The 24923-nt window shown below is 39.8% G+C and overlaps 1 protein-coding gene across 10 annotated transcripts in view; it reads left to right on the forward strand.

The window, feature by feature from the left end:
* LOC132886543 (uncharacterized) overlaps nucleotides 1-24923 on the forward strand; it is a 56082-nt gene that overhangs the window by 18914 nt on the left and 12245 nt on the right. For all 10 annotated transcript variants that reach the window (XM_060921301.1, XM_060921309.1, XM_060921311.1 and 7 more), the window contains 4 exons: nucleotides 11836-15446; nucleotides 17273-17501; nucleotides 17610-17795; nucleotides 17887-17976. In XM_060921301.1, coding sequence (XP_060777284.1) covers nucleotides 11836-15446; nucleotides 17273-17501; nucleotides 17610-17795; nucleotides 17887-17976 — 4116 coding nt within the window. The remainder of the gene's footprint in view (nucleotides 1-11835; nucleotides 15447-17272; nucleotides 17502-17609; nucleotides 17796-17886; nucleotides 17977-24923) is intronic.

Raw genomic sequence — 24923 nt, forward strand, 5'->3', positions numbered from 1 at the left:
GGTGGTAAATTTTAACAGTGGTCGTTTTTTGTTCCAGATAAACTGGGAAATGTTTGAATGGAATTTCTTCCAGTAGTTGACAGGAGGGCAGAGGGGAACCATAGGGCTAGCAAAATTAATTCTAGGTAAAATATTCATTTTAACCATAGCGATCCGGGCCTGGAGAGAAGCTGACAAAGTAGCCCATCTATCCAGATCACCCTGAACATTGTTGGACATCTCTGTGAGAAGTTGTGTGTTGTGATGTGGTTCAAAGAAGGGAAAATCTGAATTCCAAGATATTGAAAGTGCTGGACAACAGGGATGTCATCAGGAAAAGGGAGTGCTCTTGCAGTGACATGTAGGGGAAGAAGAGCAGATTTAGACCAGTTGATCCTAAATCCAGAGAGAGAACCAAACTTCTCACAAACTGACTGGGTATTGACTGTGTTGGATTTTCCATAAAGACTAATATATCATCGGCAAGTAGTGCCACCTTGTGTTCCGTATTGTGTATGGAGATGGGTCTTATGTATGCAAACTGTCGGATCATTTGTGCCAGGGGTTCAAGGGAAAGTGCAAAGAGTGAGGGGCTCAAGGAGTAGCCCTGGCGTGACGACCTCGTGACAGGGAATGTGGTAGAAAATAGTTGCCCAGTCAGCACCCGAGTTGTAGGGTTGGAGTATAAGACCTGAACAATAGTATAGACCCTATTTATGTAACATCATGCGTACATTACCGCTAGGTCAAAATCTTAACACTGCCGTTTTGGATGTAAAACAAACTATCACACAACCCCATCTAATACTGTTAGTGTAGCTGAAAATTCACAATGACGATTGGTTATTCAGCATTTGGATGCACAAATAATCAAGCAAATAATCCCCAGCTGTTGTTTCATAGATTTTCTAAAGATCCTGAACGCTGGAATAAATGGATATCAGCTGTTATTCTATCCATATTCACTGGATATGAGCAATTGCACACTCTGATTGGCTACTCTACTACTAGGATATCAGCTCATATACCATGAGTAGAGATAAATAAAATGGCGGAGCGTGTTGCTGAACCAACCGAGGACAAAATAAAAACACTACTCGAAACCAAAACCCAAAAAATACAAAAAAGCAACAAAATGTGGAAAGTATTTGATGCTAAGAATGTATCTTTTTAAAAAAAAATTCAAGAATTATCGCATTATTCACAAATTGCTACTGTTATTTCACCGGTTTGTTTACGTTCTTCATCTTTATTAAGCATTAAAATTTGTTGAATTTTTGAGACTGGTTCAAAAGCTCAAAGAAGTTTGAAAATTATAGAACTGAAATGTCCAAAGAAGAATTAAACAAATGTCTAAAGCTATTCTATACTTTGGTACGACAGCAAGATGGCACTTTCTACAACTCCCCCCCCCCCCCCCCCCCCAACACAAGTCAATTCGTGCAGTCATCGATAGGTTTTTAAGAAGTCCGCTTAAAGGAACAGTCCACCGTATTTCCATAATGAAATATGCTCTTACCTGAATTGAGACGAGCTGCTCCATACTTATCCGAGCTTTGCGCGACCTCCCAGTCAGTCAGACGCAGTCCGATGCGCTGTCACTCCTGTTAGCAATGTAGCTAGGCTCAGTATGGCCAACGGTATTTTTTGGGGCTGTAGTTAGATGTGACCAAACTATTCCGCGTTTTTCTTGTTTACATAGGTTTATATGACCAGTGATATGAAACAAGTTCAGTTAAAAAAATTGAAACGTAGCGATTTTCTATGCTATGGAAAGTCCGCACTATAATGACAGGCGTACTAACACCTTCTGAGCGCTTCGGCAGCTCATTGATACAGAGCTCAGACATCAATGCGCTGCCGAAGCGCGCAGGTGTTAGTACGCCTGTCATTATAGTGCGGACTTTCCATAGCATAGAAAATCGCTACGTTTCAATTTGTGTAACTGAACTTGTTTCATATCACTGGTCATATAAATCTATGTAAACAGGAAAAACGCGGAATAGTTTGGTCACATCTAACTACAGCCCCAAAAAATACCGTTGGCCATACTGAGCCTAGCTACATTGCTAACAGGAGTGACAGCGCATCGGACTGCGTCTGACTGACTGGGAGGTCGCGCAAAGCTCAGATAGGTACGGAGCAGCTCGTCTCAATTCAGGTAAGAGCATATTTCATTATGGAAATACGGTGGACTGTTCCTTTAAGTGGAAACGATTTTGTCGGACGTTTTGCATAAAGTTTTTTTTAATTTATTGAATTTAAAAAAAAAATGCTCTGTTTCTCAAATTCCAGTGAATGTGGATATAATAAAACAATTATTCCACCCAATCTCATCATCCATAGCTTATAGCCAACTCGGTGCTATGTGCCTCTTTGGGTATCAGCTCATGTATGACTCGATTTTGTGGAATAATTGTTAATTAAACATGTGGTATCAGAGGCTGATAACAGCACATGGAAACAGTGTAGAATTTAGATCACACTTTATATCTGGTTAGTATTAAACTGTCTCTTATTAAATTACCAGTTTTTGTCATGATAGTCAGAGATAGCTCTATATGCAGACTTCATGGAAAACCATTAATTTTTATGTGATAGCATATGGGCGATATTAGAAGCATTATATGTATCATATCGAGTATGTAAGCTTGTTTATAAAGCAGTGTGACAGTAATATTAAAAGTGTTAACTTTTTCTTCTGCTGGTACTTCAGTTCTTGTATCAGATTGGGAATTTGCCCTCTCTACGAAACTGCTTTCGTCTAAAGTCTGAGATTGAATATGGGTCTGTAGTACTAAAGCCCAGTTTTGTGCACATCTTGATATTTACATTTTTCATCCATTTCATGAGTTAATTCATGGAAAATGAAGCACAGATTTGCAACGTGACTATGTTCAATGTTATTACGTCCAATATGGCTAACCACTGGTTGCTATATTAGATAAGTCATGTGACTGAATAAGCTTCATTACTGTGTCTCTAACAGTTATGATCAGTTCTGTTATTTAGTGTGTCACATTCAAAGTTTTCCGACTGCAGGAATTTTCCATAGACATGCAGCATAGCATAGGATTTACTGACGTGAAACGGAATCATACTATTGTTTTGCATTGGGTGAAAATGTATATTAGAATGTATTCACATGCAAACCGCCCCTCTGAGTGATCATAAAAGTCATGATAATAGCTTTAATTTTCTCTGCATAAAAGTAATGTCTGGACTCTTTATTTTGTTTAAACAAGTTAGAGGTGAGTAAACCAGATATCCTCATCTGTGTGCTGACAGGCTACAAGTAGAGGTCTGTGGTCGGTTCTCTTTCACCCCTCCTAACCACCAGAGGCAGTAAGTTACACCTGGATAACTTCTTGTCTGCGTATAGTGTCGTATGGTGATGTACAACCCCGATTCCAAAAAAGTTGGGACAAAGTACAAATTGTAAATAAAAACGGAATGCAATAATTTACAAATCTCAAAAACTGATATTGTATTCACAATAGAACATAGACAACATATCAAATGTCGAAAGTGAGACATTTTGAAATGTCATGCCAAATATTGGCTCATTTGAAATTTCATGACAGCAACACATCTCAAAAAAGTTGGGACAGGGGCAATAAGAGGCTGGAAAAGTTAAAGGTACAAAAAAGGAACAGCTGGAGGACCAAATTGCAACTCATTAGGTCAATTGGCAATAGGTCATTAACATGACTGGGTATAAAAAGAGCATCTTGGAGTGGCAGCGGCTCTCAGAAGTAAAGATGGGAAGAGGATCACCAATCCCCCTAATTCTGCGCCGACAAATAGTGGAGCAATATCAGAAAGGAGTTCGACAGTGTAAAATTGCAAAGAGTTTGGACATATCATCTACAGTGCATAATATCATCAAAAGATTCAGAGAATCTGGAAGAATCTCTGTGCGTAAGGGTCAAGGCCGGAAAACCATACTGGGTGCCCGTGATCTTCGGGCCTTTAGACGGCACTGCATCACATACAGGCATGCTTCTGTATTGGAAATCACAAAATGGGCTCAGGAATATTTCCAGAGAACATTATCTGTGAACACAATTCACCGTGCCATCCGCCGTTGCCAGCTAAAACTCTATAGTTCAAAGAAGAAGCCGTATCTAAACATGATCCAGATGCGCAGACGTCTTCTCTGGGCCAAGGCTCATTTAAAATGGACTGTAGCAAAGTGGAAAACTATTCTGTGGTCAGACGAATCAAAATTTGAAGTTCTTTATGGAAATCAGGGACGCCATGTCATTCGGACTAAAGAGGAGAAGGACGACCCAAGTTGTTATCAGCGCTCAGTTCAGAAGCCTGCATCTCTGATGGTATGGGGTTGCATTAGTGCGTGTGGCATGGGCAGCTTACACATCTGGAAAGACACCATCAATGCTGAAAAGTATATCCAGGTTCTAGAGCAACATATGCTCCCATCCAGACGACGTCTCTTTCAGGGAAGACCTTGCATTTTCCAACATGACAATGCCAAACCACATACTGCATCAATTACAGCATCATGGCTGCATAGAAGAAGGGTCCGGGTACTGAACTGGCCAGCCTGCAGTCCAGATCTTTCACCCATAGAAAACATTTGGCGCATCATAAAACGGAAGATACGACAAAAAAGACCTAAGACAGTTGAGCAACTAGAATCCTACATTAGACAAGAATGGGTTAACATTCCTATCCCTAAACTTGAGCAACTTGTCTCTTCAGTCCCCAGACGTTTACAGACTGTTGTAAAGAGAAAAGGGCATCCCCTTTTCTCTTTACAACAGTCTGTAAACGTCTAGAGACTGAGGAGACAAGTTGCTCAAGTTTCAAAGTGGTAAACGTGGCCTTGTCCCAACTTTTTTTGAGATGTGTTGTTGTCATGAAATTTAAAATCACCTAATTTTTCTCTTTTAAATGATACATTTTCTCAGTTTAAACATTTGATATGTCATCTATGTTCTATTCTGAATAAAATATGGAATTTTGAAACTTCCACATCATTGCATTCTGTTTTTATTTACAATTTGTACTTTGTCCCAACTTTTTTGGAATCGGGGTTGTACGAGGGTGACATTTATTGCAAATACTGCATCATACAACCATCAGTCTCTTTCTCCTTCCTGGTGCACATGCCCCCATAGTCACTTTCTAAACATACAACAAGCTTTCCACTCGTGCAGCCAGTATCTAAATCTCTTGGAACTGGAAGTTGGGCATCAGCTCTGTGCTCATTGCCTTGGAATTGACCATCTCAGGGTTGCTGTGTCTGACCCAAGACAACATGTGTGACTTGCATTTGAAAAAATTAACCTTTGCATTTGAAAAGAAGGACTTCAACATGCTAACTTATGGTGAAGGTAGTATGGTGAAGTTCTTCATAACTTTCAAAAAACTGACAATGTCACTGCCTTTTATGCTTCTCTGTCTTTCACAACAAAGTGTTGCTTTTTTCTTTCCTAGTTTCTGAGATGTAGCTGGGCTGGACATTTTTGCTGCAACCTGGCAACCCCCGGCACTATTAGTTCTTGGTGTGTGCCGTACTGACAATGGGACGCACACATCGAACATAGTTGAAAACGGTACATCGAAAACTGCGATGCAAGACTGTATGCTGGATGACTATATTGTCTACTGTCAGTTGCCTGTTATGGGCTTACTCTAAATATTCACGAGATAGTAACTGATGGCATAAGTCAAGTGTGATTATCTTCTCAACTTAATTTTATTTGAGGCTGTCATTATTAATGTCATCCTGCCGCATCAAAATATAAGCAGCTGCTGGTCTGGTGTATTTGTGCCCTCAGTAAATTTGGCTGTCTTGTTTAATGCAGCTTGTTGTGTTGTGTCTTTCATTTTTGCTCTGCATGTGTTAGCTTTCCATATTGCATTGCAAATGGCATGCAGTTGTAATACATTTTACAACTCTTTTGCTGCTAGCACTGGCAGATCTTGACCCCAGAGTAAAGGAGCTGCTTGCCTGAACAAAGATCAAGATGCTAGTGAGCTCCCTGGACGAGGACATGGGGGCAGTTCTCTGCTGACTTGGTTCATATGTGGCGGGCATGTGCAAATCAACTACTTTGCTTGCCTGAGTCACTTTTACCCTGTGGTAGTATATAGGTCTCTAAGTGTTGGAGGGGTAGGGTTGGTAGTGTGTCTGTACTTAGTGTTGTAGTCAAGACCACCTAACCCAAGACCAAGTCATGACCAAGATCGAGAATAAGACTTTGAGGGGTTGAGATCAAATCAAGATCAAGGCAGGGCGAGATCGAGTCAAGTAGGGGTGGGGAGGGGTGACTGCTGTTAACAAGAAGAAAATTTTCAAATTAGCAGTGAGCCACATTATTGGTTTCATTTGAAGCAGGAAGTTTTACATCCAATCACAGTAACGATGTTAATAAATCAGACAATACACAGGCAATTTAGTGAAATCCCCACAGTTCTGGTCTTGATCAGTCTTGAAATAAAATCCCAAGTCCTCCATGTCTGAGATTGAGACAAGACTGTGTAAACACATGGTCGGTTCCGAGACAAGACTGAGACCTTCAGAAAGTGGTCTTCTCGAGATCAAGACCATTCTTAAGTACCAGAACACACTGTACCCACTAATGGGGATTGGTGAGAATTGTCTAAATCAGATTAGTGGGTCCTGACAGCATTTTTGTAATACACACTACAGTTCTGTTGTCAACCCCCAGGTTTTTCAGGTCTTAAGACCTTGCGCATTTCAGACTCCAGCACTGCTCTAGACCAAATTTGTTCCTTATTGGACTATAGACGTGGTACATCTCACAGTTTGAAATAGGGCTCGTTTAAGAGAAGGTTGCACCAGGTCCTCAAAAAGCTCCTTATTTGTCTGCTACAGGTGACTGTTGTAGTCCAGCAGTGCAGGTATAGGGCTGGTTTAAATGTGCAGACTCGCCTGAGCATTATTTTCATGTACCACTCGCCCCTGAATAGGCTTGTGAGATATTTCTCTGCTCACAGTTTTGCTTTTAAAAACATAGCGATAAACAAGGCAATCTTTCAGAACCAACTGCCTAAAAACCAGCATTTCCATCATTTCAGGTTTAGGAAGAACACAGGAGTGCATATCAGCTGTGTAGTCAGGAACGTTGTCAATTGCGAAAACACGAGTAGTGTTTTAGGTGATTCTCCAGTACCATAATATTTTGGCATATTTTTGAATGATAACTCGCACTAGTGAAGAATGATGGTAAATTTCAGAGCTCCTATGCAAAATGTGTAACAGATGGCAGGTCTCATAACAAATAAACATCACTGGATATTGTGGCTGTGTAAGGTCATGTAGGGATAATTTAAATATTGCACACACCTAACTCTGAAATTCTTGTACTCCAAGGGCAGGTATTCCAATTCAAAATCCTACCCCTTGTTATTTCCCAAGCACCATGAGTGTTTAAGTTGCATGCAGACAACATTGTTTCACTTGATGCCGACTAGTATCAGGCCACTGCCATATTTACAACCCCGAATCAGAAAAAGTTGGGATGGTATGTTGAAGTTGAAATTAAAACTGAGAACAATGATTTGTAAATAATCTTTGACCTGTATTGCCTTCAAAACAACACAGCAGCACATTCGACCTTATGAATTTTTTTTTCCTTTTCAAAATAAACACTTATTTCAACTGTGGTTCTTGCAACACGTTTCAAAAAAGTTGGGACAGTAAAGCATTTACCACTTGATAATGTTGCCATTCCTTTTCACAACATTTAAAAAGTGTTTAGAGACAGAAGACACTAATTGATGAACCATTTCAGGTGTTAATTTGTCATTCTTCCTGCAAACAGTTCTTGAAGTGTGTAACAGTACGGGGCCATTGTAATATTTTTCATTTCAAAATTCTTCACACATTCTCTACTGGGGACAGAAGAGCCCAGCACCCTCTTCGTCTGCAGCCATGCCTTTGGAATGTGTGTAGAATGTGGAAAAGATGTCCTGAAGGCAGCATATGTAGCTCCAAAATTTGTGTACTTTTCTGCATTAATGCACAGAAGTGTAATTTACTTTTACCAAGGGCACTGACACAACCTCATACCATGACAGACCCTGGCTTTTGGACTTGTTGCTGGTAACAGTCTGGATGGTCCTTTTTGTCTTTGGTCCGGAGCACACGGCATCCATTTCTTACAAAAAAGACCTGGAATACTGTTTCATTTGACCACAATACACATTTCAACTGTGTGATGCGTCCAAGCCCAGAGAAGTCGACAGCATTTCTGGTCACCATTAACATCAGGTCTCCTTTTTGCACAGTAAAATTTTAACTGGCATTTGTGGCTGTAACTGTGTATTGTAGTGCTTGACAAATGTTTACTAAAGTAATCCTGAGCCCATGGTCATATCAACTATAGATGAATGATGGTTCTTGATGCAGTGCAGTCTGAGGGATCGGAGATCATGGGTGTTCAGCTTAGGCTTGTGTCCTTGCCATTTACACACCGAAGTTCCTCCAGATTCCTTGAATCGTTTAGTGATCTTATGCACCATAAAGGGTGAAAAATCCAAATCCCTTCTTATCTTTCTTTGAGGAACATTGTTTTTATCCCCTGCCCAAACAAAGTTTAGCGGGGGATATAGAAATGGGGTCCATCCAGCTGGTCTTCCATCTGGTCATGTTTTCGTTTCCGGGCCATATCTTTAAAACTACTGAAGATATCTTCATGAAACGTATGTGAACTGGTGCCTTTTGCTATTTTGGATTTTTGAAAAAAAAAAAGTATTGTTCACATTTTTACATGGAAAATAGATTTTGACTTAGTTTCTAGGAGCAATGTTCGTTTCCGGAGCATATATCCAAAACTATTCATGATACGAATTTGAAACGTGGTATACATGTTTAACAAGGTGATGTAGACGCGCCTTTTCATACTAAGAAATTTTGAGAAATTTTAATTTTTCATGTTTCCATGGAAACAATTTCAGACTTACTCTCTCAGGTGAGTCTTGGGGGTAGGTTTTATTTCTGGAGCAGAACTTGAAAACTGAGTGGTATGGTCTTGAAAGTTGGTGTATGTATTGATTAAGTAATGTATATGTGCCTTTTGATACTAAGAAATGTGAGAGATTTTAATTTTTAGCTCACCGGACCAAAGGTCCAGTGGGCTTATGCCATGGGCTGCTGAGGTCAGTGTAAAGAGGTAGGGTTGGTTTCCTGCAGCAGAACTTGAAAAACGTGACAAATAATGTCTTTAAACTTGGTGTATAGTTTGTATATAGGGCAGGGGATATAGATGACTGTCTTCTTGTTAACCATTTCAATAGCTTTCTCATGCATTTGTTTAGAAGCTGGAAATCCTTGGCCCATCTTTGCTCCTCAAAGACTAGGCCTTTCTTGGATCCTGCTTTTGTACCAAACCATGATTAAAGTCACCTGTTAACATCATCTGTTTCAAATCACTTCATTATTTGTTTTACCTCATTACTAGCCCTAAATTGCCCCTGTCCCAACTTGTTTTTGGAATGTGTTGTTGACCTGACATGCAGGAATGGATGAATATTAACAAATGAAATTAAACTGACCAGACAAAACGTGAAATATCTTGGGCTCATAATGCCGGCAATGAAATAAATCAAAGTAAATTTAGAAATCTCTGCCCTTTTTTTTTGGGGGGGGTTCCATACCATCCCAATCTTTTCTGATTTAGGGTTGCAGATGACTGGCTCTTGTGTACCCACCAATAAGCATCCTTCCTGCGCACATTTTGATACTGGGTATCGTGTGTACTTGGTGGGGAGGGGGGAAGGGAGCTCGCTAATGCGAAGCAGGTCACTTAATGCATTGGCATGAAGCTAGATTTGTTGAGGATGCTAGCCACTCTATCACTCACTGTGGCACTTGTTAATCAGGCTGCCCCATAAGATATTGTCATGTGTTGAGGATGCTAGGACTGATGACAGCAGCCACATTGGCCATCCCCCAAGGCTTTCTGAAGTTGCTGGCATTCCAGAAGTAGGTTATCGGCCTACAGTTAGACCTCAGATACCACAAACTTAACCATGTAGTTGTCTTGGTGAAATGAGTACAAGTAATGACTTGTTGGTGATGTAGGACATTACAAACAGAAGGGATCAAGTTGGGACTGGTGGCCCATTGTAGAGAGATATTCACCACAAGTGCTGCCCTTTTGGAGTAGTTTGGTGCCAAAGACATAATAGGTATTGAGGTTCTCCAGTGTATGGTCAGCCACAAAAAACAACTGGAACTGAGGGTTGTCTCAAAATCTCAACTTGATTACAGTCTGATAATTGAGTATGCCAGTCTAAAACCTTCCAATCCCCCCAATGATGTCATTTGTTGTGTTAGCAGTGTGCTTTGGGTCAGTGTCTTGCTGCATGATGTTCATCACAACTCGACTGGAAGCATTTCACCAAGGGTACTTTTGTTAGCCTTGCACATTTATACCATTCTTCAAACACAAAGTTGCTGAGCATTATATGCATCATTCAGTCACTTCTGTTAAAAAATTCATGGAAGTAGTAGGTTCAAAATATATATTTAATATGTTTGTCCTTCAGCCGGGCTGGGTTCTTGCAAAAAAAAAAAATTGGCACTGAAAATTGCACTCGCAAATGGTGATGAGAGAGAGAAAGAGGGAGGGAGGGAGCGAGCGAGAGTGAAATGTAATATGGGAGAGGAATGGATATACTTGTGCAAGCAATATATTTGTACAAGCAGAAATGTATTGGAGGAGTAAGTGAAGATAAGTAGGAAGCAATTTGAGGCAGAAAGGTGCTCAGACCTTAGAGGCCATACAGTAGATGGAGACATTTGAATTCATGCTGGTTTCGGAAAGAAGAATGTCAGTGTCAAAAATGTCACACCCCTGTCCTGCCGTGCCGACTGTTCCTTTTACACAGTTCTGGCTCCGTTACTACCAACTGTTCCGCCTCAAACACGGAACAGCACAGGCAACACGCCCCTTTCTGCTTTTGGAGGTTTTATACAGAATGTGAGTAAGAATAAAGGCATAAGATTCCTGCCTTGAACAGACTGTGTAAAAAGGGCTACTGACTGTTGTTTTTGGGTTTTTTCTTCACAGCTCTCACAGTGGTTTCTTTTTCAGGACATTCCAGATTGTTGTATTGGCCAAATGTTTTTGCAATGGCTCTGATCAATTTTGCCTCTTTTTTTTTTTCTCTCAGCTTAAACTGTGTGCTTTTCTCCCAAAGACAGCTGTCCAGTCTTCATACTGGTTTATTCTTTTTTAACAACAAATGCAGTCTTCACAGGTGAAACCCAGGGTACAAACAAGAAGCAGACATTCAGAGCTACTGATTGTTTAACAAATTCATGAGAGTCAGGTCATCAGAATTGAGCAGGAACAGTGCTACATGGCAGCAGTATTTATTACAAATAATGTCATATTTCCCAAGGAGTTATCCGGGTGTTATACTCAGTCCTTTTCAGTTATCCATGTTTCATAGAATCATGTCAGTCGATTTGCCTCCACCTGTTTAAATGGGTGATTCTTGGCCATGCTTGGCATGTATGCAGAGCTAGAAGTTATATATTAATATATATTAATATCTATTAAGCATTTTTACTGGGTTTGTCACTTGGTTTATCTCACTGTTCTATCATTTTATATGAATTTATATGAAACAGAATGAATAGAATAAAATTTTTTACATTTTTTTTGTTTGTTGGTATTAAAGTAGTCCAGTCATACAAATTAACTGTAAAATGTTCAATGCTTCGAGACCATTTTAAGGCCTTCTAAAAGGTATGGCAGAAACTTTTCTGAATGCAAAATACATTCCTTGGGGATGTATATGGCTTGTCATGGTTAACAAGATATTTATATAGACAAATTTTTACTGTTTCAGGTGCATCCTCTAGAAAATATGCATGTGCACAATGTAATGAATCTTTCAAGACAGCCAAATCACAGCTGCACCACTGTAGGACAAAGCATTCAAAGTGCTTAACCATTACGCCACCCAACAGTACTGTGACTGCAGGAAGCCCATGTGTTACAACTCTGACTGAAGTAGTTCAACTACCTCTACCACACGTGGAAGCCATTGGACAAGCAGCACAACAAATAAGCCCAGTTGGAGTTGAGCAGATTAAAAGACTTATCGAGAAAATGGGAAATGTCCAAAAAGTTAATCAGCTAGTCATTCTTGGACTTGATCAGTTACCTGGAATGCAACAGCCACAGCGCCTCATACAACCATTGCATTTTGACTTCACACAGCCAACAGTCCAACAAGCTGAACTTCAGGAGGTAGGGGACAAGAAAGGAAACGAAGGAACATCAGCTGGAACTGAGCAAGACATGTTATTGGAATCGTTAGAGGTCGAGGTTGCTGTTGAACAAAAAACTATGGGCCAGGATGAGACAATGACAGGAGCACAGGTACCGGTAAATGAGGTTCAGCATGAACCTCTGCCAGAACTCACTGATCCTGAAAAGGAAATTTTACCTCCTCAGTTGGAGGCCAGTCATCAACCAGGCCTTGCAACAGAGGAGCAGCAGATTCAAGATGTAATAGATGTCAAAACTCCAGAAACAGGGAATGATTCCTCTTTGATAAGTGATTTTGAAAGTAGAGTAACGAATGAGAAGGAACATGGGATCAAGCCAACAGATATCACAGTGTCGGAGAAGGCAAACACTAATTCAGAGCCAAGTCAAAAGGACTCTGAGGCTACAGATTCATTAATAGAACCTGATACCCAGTCTGTGCAGGAGAATGTAGTTAACCCTGATTTGACCAACACCAGTGCAGATCCTCTAAATCAGAAGGCATCTGAAGCACTAGGTTCATTAGTAGAACCTGAGGCACAAACTGGGCAGGGGACTCTAGACAAACTTGATAAGACCATTGATGATGCAGAATCCCCATGTGAAAAGGCAATGGAGGCAACACAGCCATTAGAAGAACCTCAGCCAGAAACTGACCAGAGAAACCCTAACCTTGATAATAGTCAAGAGATTGAAGCTCAGTTAGAGCAACAACATTTAAAGGAAATTCTGTCATCAGAGGATCAAATATTACAGATGAATGACCCTTCTCTTGGCAATGTACAGCATGATCAAGAAAGTCCTCCCTTGGAGCAGGCAGCCTGTAGTGAATCTGCTATACAGCGAAGCAGAGTGGAAACTGAATACCAGGTCCTTTTGGTAGAAACTTCCCCATACATTAAGAAGGCATTGCCAGTAAAGAAGAAAAGTTCTAAAAAGAAAGTGATCCCTAAGTCTCAGTACTTGAAAACTAAGGATGAAGTTGCAAAAAGTGTATTACCCATAACACCTAGTCAGAAAATTAGAACTGTATCAAAGACACCAAAAAAACAAGAGAAGACGAAGAAACATTTTGGATCCAAACAAAATAAGAAACAATATTCCAAGCCAAAAATGTTAAGTATGTCCAAAAACAGTCTATACAAAGGTCAGCAAGACACTGAACAAGACAATGTGCCTGCTTTGTCACATCATGAGATTGAAAAGTTGAAACAGAAACATAAGAAAGGAAGGAAAGCTGGAAAGTCTGCTGGACTCATCCAACCCCTTAATCTCCCCTGTGAAAAAAAAGTAATGAAGGCATCAGAACAAGCATATCGAGGGAAACCTCAGAAAAGAAAGTCAGAAAGCCAGAGAGAATTGGTAAAGAAAGGAAAGTCTATCCAGGAGACCCAGCAAGATGAAACCCCTGTGCCGAAGAAGAAAAAGGTGGGCAAAATTCCAGAGGCAACTTCTCAAAAGAAAGCAAAGAATAACATCACGGCAAATAAAGTAAATAAGAAAAGCCACAAGTTAGCAAAACAAAAGGAGAAAGATAAAATTGTATCAGAGACCCCAGTCTTGGATCAAATAAAGCAACAGGCCTTGCTTTTGCTGAAAGGTCATAAGCAGCCACAGCTGAAGGTGCACAAGTTGGATGCTAAGACCACAGGGTTAGACCACCAACTAATAAACAAGTGTCAAACCAAAGAAATTTATGGTTGTGAGACTACAGTGGAGTCAGCAAATGAAGGTATACAGAATAAATCGCTGCAAGCACCTGGCCAAAAGAAAAAGAAAGCAAAAACAATGGGAAAGAAATCCAAAGTAGATTCAAAGCAATCATCTCATTTTCAGAAATCTCCTGTGAATAGTGACTTCCCTACTGATGCAAAACAAAAAGTTGTGAGGAAGCGTAAAGCTCCTGCAAAAATAGATCAGGAAATTGCATTAAGCCCTCCATATTCCCGGCTCATAATTGGATGCCATGATTGTGGAAAGAGTTTTTCAGAAGTGTCTGCTTTGCAAGAGCACATGGCATCAATGCACTCTGTAAATGGAGTCCACCAGTCTATTGTACACTGTGATGTTTCTGAAATGCCCACAGTTAGCCTGAGGCCAAATGAAATAATGCTCACAAATGCAGTCCACTCAAGCACCTTTGAAATAAATGTACCGTCTGACTGGGATGTGGAGTCGGAGATGAGAGAGATTGGTTTGGGGGATGAACAAAGGAATGAGCACAGGCTTTCATTCCCAGCCCTCAATCCTTCCCCTTCTTTTCCAATGGCAGCAACTTTCGTTGAAGGAGAGGGTAAACATGGTGGTACTCTTGATCAAGAGCCTTCACGTGGACATAAAAAGGCATTTGGTAAAAATTCTGCCTATCATGTTGAAACAAACGAAACTAAGGTAGCAGTGCAGGAGACCAGAGCCGGACACTCCCTTCCACCAGTTTCATATGAGCCACAGGAAAGCATGGCTGTTGGAGAGGCATTGCCTTCAGATATGAATTTAGTCTTGGGTGAGAACCAAAATGAAGGAGATTCCCATATATCCACCAAGTTATACAGCCTCTCCCAAAATAACTCTGATCTACAGGAAGGGGAAGCAAGCCATAGCACATTCTGTCTCAATCCTTCATTTATTCAGAATCAGCTGCCTACAAAACCTGTGAATTCAGCATCTGATTATAATGTTGGATCTCGCTTAACAGAGCAGTCGGAGATTAAGCAAGAGGCAGACGAGATATCTGTTCAGACAGTATTGAGCCAAACAAACACTTCTATGGCAAGAGGTAAAAGAGGCCGAGGAAGCAAGGGTAGGGGAAAGAGACAACTTGGAAAAAGGCGTTCTGCTGAAAACAAACCTTCAGAAGAGATGGTGGCCAATGAAGACTGTCAGGTCGTCTTTGAGCTTTATTCACTCACAGGTAACAGTGAGGAAAAGAATGAAGAAATCCTCAAAAGCAGAAAAGCCATTAATGCTACTGCAGCTTCCATAGACTCAGCCTTGAAAGAATCTTCAGAAGTTCAGGAAGTACACGTGTTGCCACAACCTGTTACTGCAAGTGCTTTGGAGATAACGAAATCAGAAAATGATTCCCTAATTCAGAGATCTGGAGAACATGACAAGAACAGTAGTTTCTCCAGTAGCTTAAGGAAGGGGAGAATCTCTGTACACTGTCAGAGTGGAATGAGAGGACAGGTAGGTTTCAATTGACGATATAATACAGATTTTTTTAAGTCTATGTTGGATAAGTGTTTAAATAAAAAATGTACAGGAATAACAGCTAATGGGGTTTAGCCAGCACGGATTTACAGCCTTCTTATTGTACAACCCCAATTCCAAAAAAAGTTGGGACGCTGTGTAAAGTGTAAATAAAAACAGAATGTGATAATTTAATTTGCAAATCATCAAAACCCTACATTTCATTGAAAATAGTACAAAGACAACATACCAAATATTAAAACTGAGAAACTTTATTGTTTTTTGAAAAATATACGCTCATTTTGAATCTGATGTCAGCAACACGTTTCAAAAAAGTTGGGACAGGGGCAATAAAAGACTGAAAAAGTTGTGTAAGGTAAAAAAACAAAAAAAAAACCCCACCTAATTTGGTTAATTGACAACAGGTCAGTAACATGATTGGGTATAAAAAGAGCATCCCAGAGAGGCAGAGTCTCTCAGAAGTAAAGAAGGGGAGGGGTTCACCGCTCTGTGAAAGTCTGCATGGCCAAACAAGGCAACAATTTAAGAATAACGTTTCTCTATGTAAAATTGAAAAGAATTTGGGGATCACATCATCTATGGTACGTAATATCATTAAAAGATTCAGAGAATCTGGAGAAATCTCTGTATGCAAGAGACAAGGCTGAAAACTGACATTGGATGCCTGTGATCTTCAGGCCCTCATGCGATGCTGCATTAAAAGCAGACACATGTCTGTAGTGGGAATCACTGTATGGGCTCAGGAATACTTCAGAAAACCGTTGTCTGTGAAAACAGTTCATTACTGCATCCACAAATGCAAGTTAAAACCAGATATAAACAATATCCAGAAACACCACCACTTTCTCTGGGCCCGAGCTCTTTTACAATGGACTGAGGTGAAGTGGAAAATTGTCTGGTGAATCAAAAGTAGAAATTCTCTTTAGAAATCATGGACACCGCATCCTCCAGGCTAAAGAGGCGAGGGACCATCTGGCTTGTTATCAATGCACAGTTCAAAAGCCAGCATCTGTGATGGTATGAGGGGGCATTTGTGCACATGACATGGGTAGCTTGTACATCTGGGAAGGCATCATTAATGCTGAATGATATAGGCACGTTTCAGAGCAATATGCTGCCATCCAGACAAAATCTTTTTTAGGGAAAGCTTTCCTTCTTTCAGCAAGACAATGCCAAACCACTTTCTGCATATATTAAAACTGCATGGATCCGTAGTAAAAGAGTCTGGGTGGTAAACTGGCCTGCCTGCAGTCCAGACCTGTTTTCCATTTAAAACATTTGGTGCATTATGAAACGCAAAATATGACAAAGGACACCCCGAACTGTTGAGCAACTGAAATTGTATATCGGGTAAGAATGGGACAACATTTCTCTTTCAAAACTACAGCAATTGGTCTCCTCAGTTCCCAAACTTTTACAGTGTGTTGTTAAAAGCAACACAGTAATAAACATGCCCCTGTCCTGTCCTTTTTGAAACGTGTTAGTAATATCAAATTCAGAATGAGCGCATATTTTTCAAAAAACAATAAAATTTCTCAGTTTCAACATTTGATATGTTGTCTTTGTACTATTTTCAATCAAATATATGGTTTCCACGATTTGCAAATCGTCGCATTGTTTTTATTTACAGTTTATACAACTTTTACAACTTTTTTGGAACTGGGGTTCTATTTGGCAGCAAATGTTCTCTCTAAAATTCACACACCACTTTGTGCACATGATGTGATGAATGCAAATGGTTTGAATAAAAATAAAAATTTTTATTCTGAGATGAATTTTTATTATGTTTGTTTTAATTGAAGGGCAAACTGCAGTCAGATAATGGATTAACTTCTGCTGGCACCTCTACTAATGTGAAAACGGAAGCCAGTCTATCTGTTCTCACATCCCATGATGTCCAGGCTAGTGATGGAGATTATTTGGAAGAAGTCCAGGTGATTTTGGTAAAAGCAGAGGATCAGCAAATGTCGAATGATCCCCACATTATACAGGAAGCTCAACATGTGCAAATTCATCACAGTGCAAGTCTAGGTAAGTATTTTTGTTCAACCAAAATACATTTTAATATGTTAATCTAGTTGTTTTTCAAGTTCTTTTGCAACTGTATTTTTGAATCCCTTTTCCCACCACACACTAAAGAAAAGCAGATGGACGGTTCCACAGTTGGAATTTCCCTTGGTTCCCCTGCAGTAGCTCAGTCTACCGTCAAGCAGTGCATTTTCTACCCTGTAAAGGAGGAGGAGGAGGGGGAGATGATGGTGGAGCCTCAAGCTAATAATGAAGGGACTTCAGGTTCAGAAGTGTCAGAAGAGAGAACAGGACCATGTAAGCTCAATAAGTGTTTGGAGGCAATGAGAGTTTGGAAGTGAAGTATTGGATGACAGATCACTAATGTTTCCTTTCTACCAATCTGTAGGGGTTGCACCTGGATTAGAGGAGAGTGAGCTCAGTATAGGATGCCCACAAATGGAAATGCACCATAATTTATACTCCAGCAATGAAGAGGGTAGGTATCAGCAGTGTAGTTTAATTAAACATTTTGCTTATTTTATACTTGTGCAATATCCATTTTTGGTTGCTCATGATTTAATATAAAAAGGTAAAAACAAAAAAAAAAACCCACATAGTTTAAACATCCAGAATTGACAGGAAAAAAGACACAATAATATGACCATGATATAAGATCTGACCATTTCCGGTTTGAGGAGAATATTGGAGTGTAATAATATTCGCTATAGCTGTGCACTTGGAAAATGCTTGCCAGCAGTGGCAGTTGAAAACTGAAATTGAAAACTATGGATGGTGAATTTATTTATTTATTTTGCTGATCATTTTTCTGCAGTAGTGAGCAGTAAATAGTAGTGTCCAAAAAACAAAACAGCAATAAATTTCAAGATAATTATTTGACAAATTGGTTGTATAATTAAATAATAGTGGCTGGCTTTGAGTGGTCTATCAGATACAGTGGTGCTTGAAAGTTTGTGAACCCTTTAGAATTTTCTATATTTCTGCATAAATATGACCTAAAACATTATCAGATTTTCACACAAGTCCTAAAAGTAGATTAAGAGAACCCGGTTAAACAAATGAGACAAAAATATTATACTTAGTCATTTATTTATTGAGGAAAATGATCCAATATTACATATCTGTGGGTGGCAAAAGTATGTGAACCTCTTGAATTAGCAATTAATTTGAAGGTGAAATTAGAGTCAGCTGTTTTCAGTCAATGTGATGACAATCAGGTGTGAGTGGGCACCCTGTTTTATTTAAAGAATAGGGATCTATCAAAGTCTGATCTTCACAACACATGTTTGTGGAAGTGTATCATGGCACGAACAAAGGAGATTTCTGAGGACCTCAGAAAAAGCGTTGTTGATGCTCATCAGGCTGGAAAAGGTTACAAAACCATCTCTAAAGAGTTTGGACTCCACCAATCCGCAGTCAGACAGATTGTGTATAAACGGAGGAAATTCAAGACCATTGTTACCCTCCCCAGGAGTGGTCGACCAACAAAGATCACTCCAAGAGCAAGGTGTGTAATAGCCAGCGAGATCACAAAGGACCCCAGGGTAACTTCTAAGCAACTGAAGGCCTCTCTCACATTGGCTAATGTTCATGAGTCCACCATCAGGAGAACACTGAACAACAATGGTGTGCATGGCAGGGTTGCAAGGAGAAAGCCACTGCTCTCCAAAAAGAACATTGCTGCTCGTCTGCAGTTTGCTAAAGATCATGTAGACAAGCCAGAAGGCTACTGGAAAAATTTTTATGGACGGATGAGACCAAAATAGAACGTTTTGGTTTAAATGAGAAGCGTTATGTTTGGAGAAAGGAAAACACTGCATTCCAGCATAAGAACCTTATCCCATCTATGAAACATAGTGGTGGTAGTATCGTGGTTTGGGCCTGTTTTGCTGCATCTGGGCCAGGACGGCTTGCCATCATTGATGGAACAATGAATTCTGAATTATACCAGCAAATTCTAAAGGAAAATGTCAGGACATCTGTCCATGAACTGAATCTCAAGAGAAGGTGGGTCATGCAGCAAGACAACGACCCTAAGCACACAAGTCATTCTACCAAAGAATGGTTAAAGAAGAATAAAGTTAATGTTTTGGAATGGCCAAGTCAAAGTCCTGACTTTAATCCAATTGAAATGTTGTGGAAGGACCTGAAGTGTGCTGTTCATATGAGGAAACCCACCACCATCCCAGAGTTGAAGCTGTTCTGTATGGAGGAATGGACTCAAATTCCTCCAAGCCGGTGTGCAGGACTGATCAACAGTTACCGGAAACGTTTAGTTGCAGTTATTGCTGCACAAGGGGGTCACACCAGATACTGAAAGCAAAGGTTCACATACTTTTGCCACTCACAGATATGTAATATTGGATCATTTTCCTCAATAAATAAATGACCAAGTATAATATTTTTGTCTCATTTGTTTAACTGGGTTCTCTTTATCTACTTTTAGGACTTGTGTGAAAATCTGATGATGTTTTAGGTCATATTTATGCAGAAATATAGAAAATTCTGAAGGGTTCACATACTTTCAAGCACCACTGTATATTCCATTCAGCTAGCATGATATTGAATGAGTCGAAGACAAGTAGCTGAATGGAATATATCTGATATACCATGAAAAAACCAGCCATTATTATTATTATTATTATTATTATACATACACATTCAATGGAACAATTATAGATTTTACAAAAAGTTAAGAACAGAGGGGTAACTTACCAATACTGAATGCTAATTCTAATCGAATTAATTCAATGTTTTGTCGGTCCAATGTACTGTACATGTATAAAGTCAAAGTTCTAACAATAAAAATGGTACAAGTCCAAAAAGCCTGAACAACAACCCAATTTATCTACAAGCTATATCCAGGTTGACAGTTCAAGTTCAAAGTTGCTTTTGGTAGTAGTTCATTGTTACATTGCAGTTGTTCAAAACAAAAGGGCTTTGCTGAGTGAAGTCCACGAGTAAATCAAATCAAGTTTATTTGTATAGCGCTTTTAACAATAAACATTGTCGCAAAGCAGCTTTACAGAATTTGAACGACTTAAAACATGAGCTAATTTTATCCCTAATCTATCCCCAATGAGCAAGCCTGTGGCGACGGTGGCAAGGAAAAACTCCCTCAGATGACATGAGGAAGAAACCTCGAGAGGAACCAGACTCAAAAGGGAACCCATCCTCATTTGGGCAAAAACAGACAGCCTGACTATAATATTAACAGTTTTAACAGGTATAACCCTCAACTGTCCTCATGGGGCCGTCCTTCACAGGAGCGGTGCGATAAAACTCCGACCAGACACAGGGCACCAGGATGGATCAAGCAGGTCCGAGGGGCAGAAGAGGCCAGCATCTCAATCCCAGGATCAACATGTAACTCAGAGGGACAGATTGGGGGGGGAAGAGAGAGAGAAAGAAAACACGTTGTTAGGTATGCCCTAAAAATGACAAGTATTAAATCTGTGTGGTAGGCTCGCAGAGACGAGAGTCTTTACATCAGGCATAACACACAACAATGGCATGTTAATATGGTAAAATATATCATGACCTGCTATGGCTGGATGCTTGATTGGGTGATGGGAGCACACTCCTCAGCAATGATGAGATGCAGATGGGACCCTTAGGGCTGGCCAAGACAATTCAGTTACATTTCACCGGGTCTGGGACATGCGACAGAATGTCTGACGGCCGATTCCCTGCAGGCTACGATAGCCAGTCGAGGTCTCCACCCTCTCCACCAAAAGATTTCCTGTTGACTCCATGTAACTCAGAGGGACAGATTTGGGGTGGGGGGAGGGAAAGAAAACACAGGTGGTTAGGTATGCCCAATGTCACCTGAATAAGTAGGAACAGTATACATATTGCACCGAGTACAAGCAGGGACTCCGGCAACTAACTATGACAGCATAACTAAAAGGAGAGAGCTAGAAGGTAACACAGGCATGAGGGAGCCCTGGGACATAAAGCAGCCAGCCACTACACCGTCAACAAACTCGAGTGAGCAAGCGAGTGGGGACTGACAGCATCCATACATCCCAGTTTACCAAAACACTCTATGTCTGAGGACCCTCCAGATCTACTCCTTTACCTCATAAACACCATTAACAAAAGGCTTGACTAAACAGATATGTTTTCAGTCTAGACTTAAACACTGAGACTGTGTCTGATTCCCGAACATTACTTGGAAGGCTGTTCCATAACTGTGGGGCTTTGTAAGAAAAGGCTCTGCCCCTTGATGTAGCCTTCACTATACGAGGTACCAGCAGATAGCCTGCACCTTTTGATCTAAGTAGGCGTGGCGGGTCATAGAGGAGCAGAAGTTCACTCAGGTACTGTGGTGCGAGACCATTTAGTGCTTTAAAGGTTAATAGTAGTATTTTTAGTAGTATTTTATAATCAATACGAAATTTGATTGGGAGCCAATGCAGTGTGGATAAGACAGGCGTGATGTGGTCATATTTTCTAGTTCTAGTAAGGACTCTTGCTGCTGCATTTTGAACTAACTGGAGCTTGTTTATGCACTTATTGGAACATCCAGACAGTAAGGCATTACAATAATCCAACCTGGAGGTAATGAAAGTATGGACTAGTTTTTCTGCATCATGCAATGACATTAAATTTCTTATCTTTGCAATATTTCTGAGATGAAAGAAAGCTATCTGGGTGATGTTATCAATGTGAGTTTCGAATGAAAGACTGGGGTCAATAATCACTCCGAGGTCTTTTACTGCTGCACGTGAAGAAACAGAAAGGCCATCCAGAGTTACTGTGTAATCAGAAAACTTACTTCTAGCTGTATGTGGTCCTAGCACAAGTACTTCAGTCTTGTCAGAGTTAAGCAGAAGGAAATTTATAAGCATCCAGTGTCTAATGTCCTTAACACATTCCTCAATTCTATTAAGCTGGTGTCTCTCATCAGGTTTTGCAGAGACATACAACTATGTGTCATCAGCATAACAGTGGAAACTAATACAATGTTTACGAATAATATCGCCCAGAGGTAACATATATAGAGAAAAAAGCAGTGGACCCAAGACAGAACCTTGTGGAACACCAAACTTTACCTCAGTACGTCTAGAAATATCACCATTTATATCAACATACTGATAACGATCAGTTAGATAAGACCTGAGCCAGGAGAGGGCCATTCCCTTAACTCCCACAACATTTTCTAGTCTATCCAGAAGAATGGAATGATCAATGGTATCAAATGCTGCACTAAGGTCAAGCAACACAAGTAGCGAGAGACAGCCCTGATCAGACGCCAACAGTAGGTCGTTTACTACTTTAACCAGTGCTGTCTCTGTGCTATGATGAGGTCTAAATCCTGACTGATATATTTCATGGATGTTATTCCTATGTAAATATGAGCATAACTGCTGTGCCACAGCTTTTTCAAGGATCTTGGAGATAAAGGGGAGGTTTGATATTGGCCGATAATTGGACAGCTGACAGGGATCAAGGTCAGGTTTTTTAATCAGGGGTTTGATAACTGCTAGTTTAAAGGATTTGGGTACATAGCCAATCATAAGAGAAGAATTTATTATTTTTAGAAGCAGTTCAATTACTCCAGGCATATCTGTTTGAATAGATGTGTCAGTAAGGGATCTAGTACGCAAGTTGAGGCTTTTGATGTAGAGATTAATGAAAGTAATTCAGTTTCTTTTAGGGGAGTAAAACATTCTAACTGATGATCTGATACAGTTATATTGTTAACTACAAGGTCACTTTCATTGTCTAACCTTAAATTAGTAGTTTTAATTTTTTGTCGAATATCCTCAATTTTGTCATTAAAAAAATTCATGAAGTCGTTGCTACTACATACTGCAGGTGTGCATGTGTTGATAGTGGACTTATTCCTGGTTAATTTTGCTACAGTATTAAATAGGAATCTAGGATTATTTTTGTTATCTTCTATTAGGGAGGAGAAATATGTTGATCTCGCAGCACTAAGAGCTTTTCTATACTTCAGGAAGCTCTCCTTCCAAGCTAATTTGAACACTACCAATTTTGTTTGACGCCATTTACATTCCAATTTTCGAGTGGTCTGTTTTAATGTGCGGGTGTCATCATTATACCAGGGTGCTAATTTTTTGTCTCTGACCATTTTCCTTTTTAGAGGAGCTTTTTAGAGGAGTGAAGTCCTCTTGTAAAAGTTTCTGTCACTTTTCCTCACCTCCAAGTAGAACTTTGACAATATTTCCGCTATTACTCTTTTCCAGTTTTTCGATGTCTGTTGGCAAGTTTTTCCTCTTGTAAATATGTGTGAAGAATATCCAGTGAAGTTCTGGTAGCCTTTCGGGTGTTCAGCGCATCTTCTCTTTAAATCTTCCACTTTTAATGAAGCAAACCTCGCCGCCATGTTTGTGTACAAACTGTAAGTCACTCGCGAGTGCAGAAGTTTTATGTCTCTGATGTGTCTGTTTTCCAGTTTTTCCATATTTAATGCAGTAGATTATATGCATGAAAAATATATAGTGAAATTTTAGTAGCCTTTCAGGTGTTCAGCACGTCTTTCTCTTTCAAAATTCTCTTTAAATCTTTTGCTTTTAATAAAGCAAATCTCATGGCCATGTTTGTGTACAAACTGTCACGGTCACTCACTAGCGCGGAAGTTTTACATCTCCGACGTGTCTCTTTTCCAGTTTTTCGATGTTCATTGTTATGTTTTTCTCTTGTAGATATGTGTGAAGAATATATAATGAAGTTTTGGTAGCCTTTTGGGTGTTCAGCACATCTTTAGTCTCAGTTTTCAGTTTATTTATTTAGTGCTTAAACCTAGCACTGGATATTCTGTCTTTCCCAGCCGACAAAGAAATGATTATGCGCATACGCAGCAGAAAAGTTTTGCCATTGGATATTCGCATCAGCTCCAATGTGTGACGTCGTGTTGTCTTGACAACGTGTAATATTATAACAATATTGCATGCTCATTCTCCATTGGCAAGATTGGCATAATACATGGAGGATAAGCGATATGATAACATTGCATGCCATCAATAAACCCGCTAGAAGGGAACAGAATACGTGTTTTTATTCCATGGAAAAAGTGGCCCATATGTATAATAATTAAATAATATTGGCTAGCGTTGAGTGGTATATTAGATATATTCCATTCAGCTAGCATGATACTGAACGAGTTGAAGACGAGTAGCTGAATGGAATATATCTGATATACCATGAAAAAATCTATTATTATTATTATTATTATTATTATACATACACATTCCTTTCAGGTTTTCAGTGCGTCTTTCTTTTTCAAAATTCTCTCAATCTTCCGTATTTAATGAAGCAAACCTGGCGGCCATATTTGTTTACAAATTGTCACAGTTGCTCACTAGTGTGGAATTTTTATGTCTCTGATGTGTGATGTCATGTTGTCTTGACAACCATGCAATATCGTAAACCATATTCAACACTCATTCTCCGTTG

This window comes from Neoarius graeffei, chromosome 5, assembly GCF_027579695.1.
Source record: "Neoarius graeffei isolate fNeoGra1 chromosome 5, fNeoGra1.pri, whole genome shotgun sequence".
In the NCBI taxonomy this organism is placed as follows: Eukaryota; Metazoa; Chordata; class Actinopteri; order Siluriformes; family Ariidae; genus Neoarius; species Neoarius graeffei.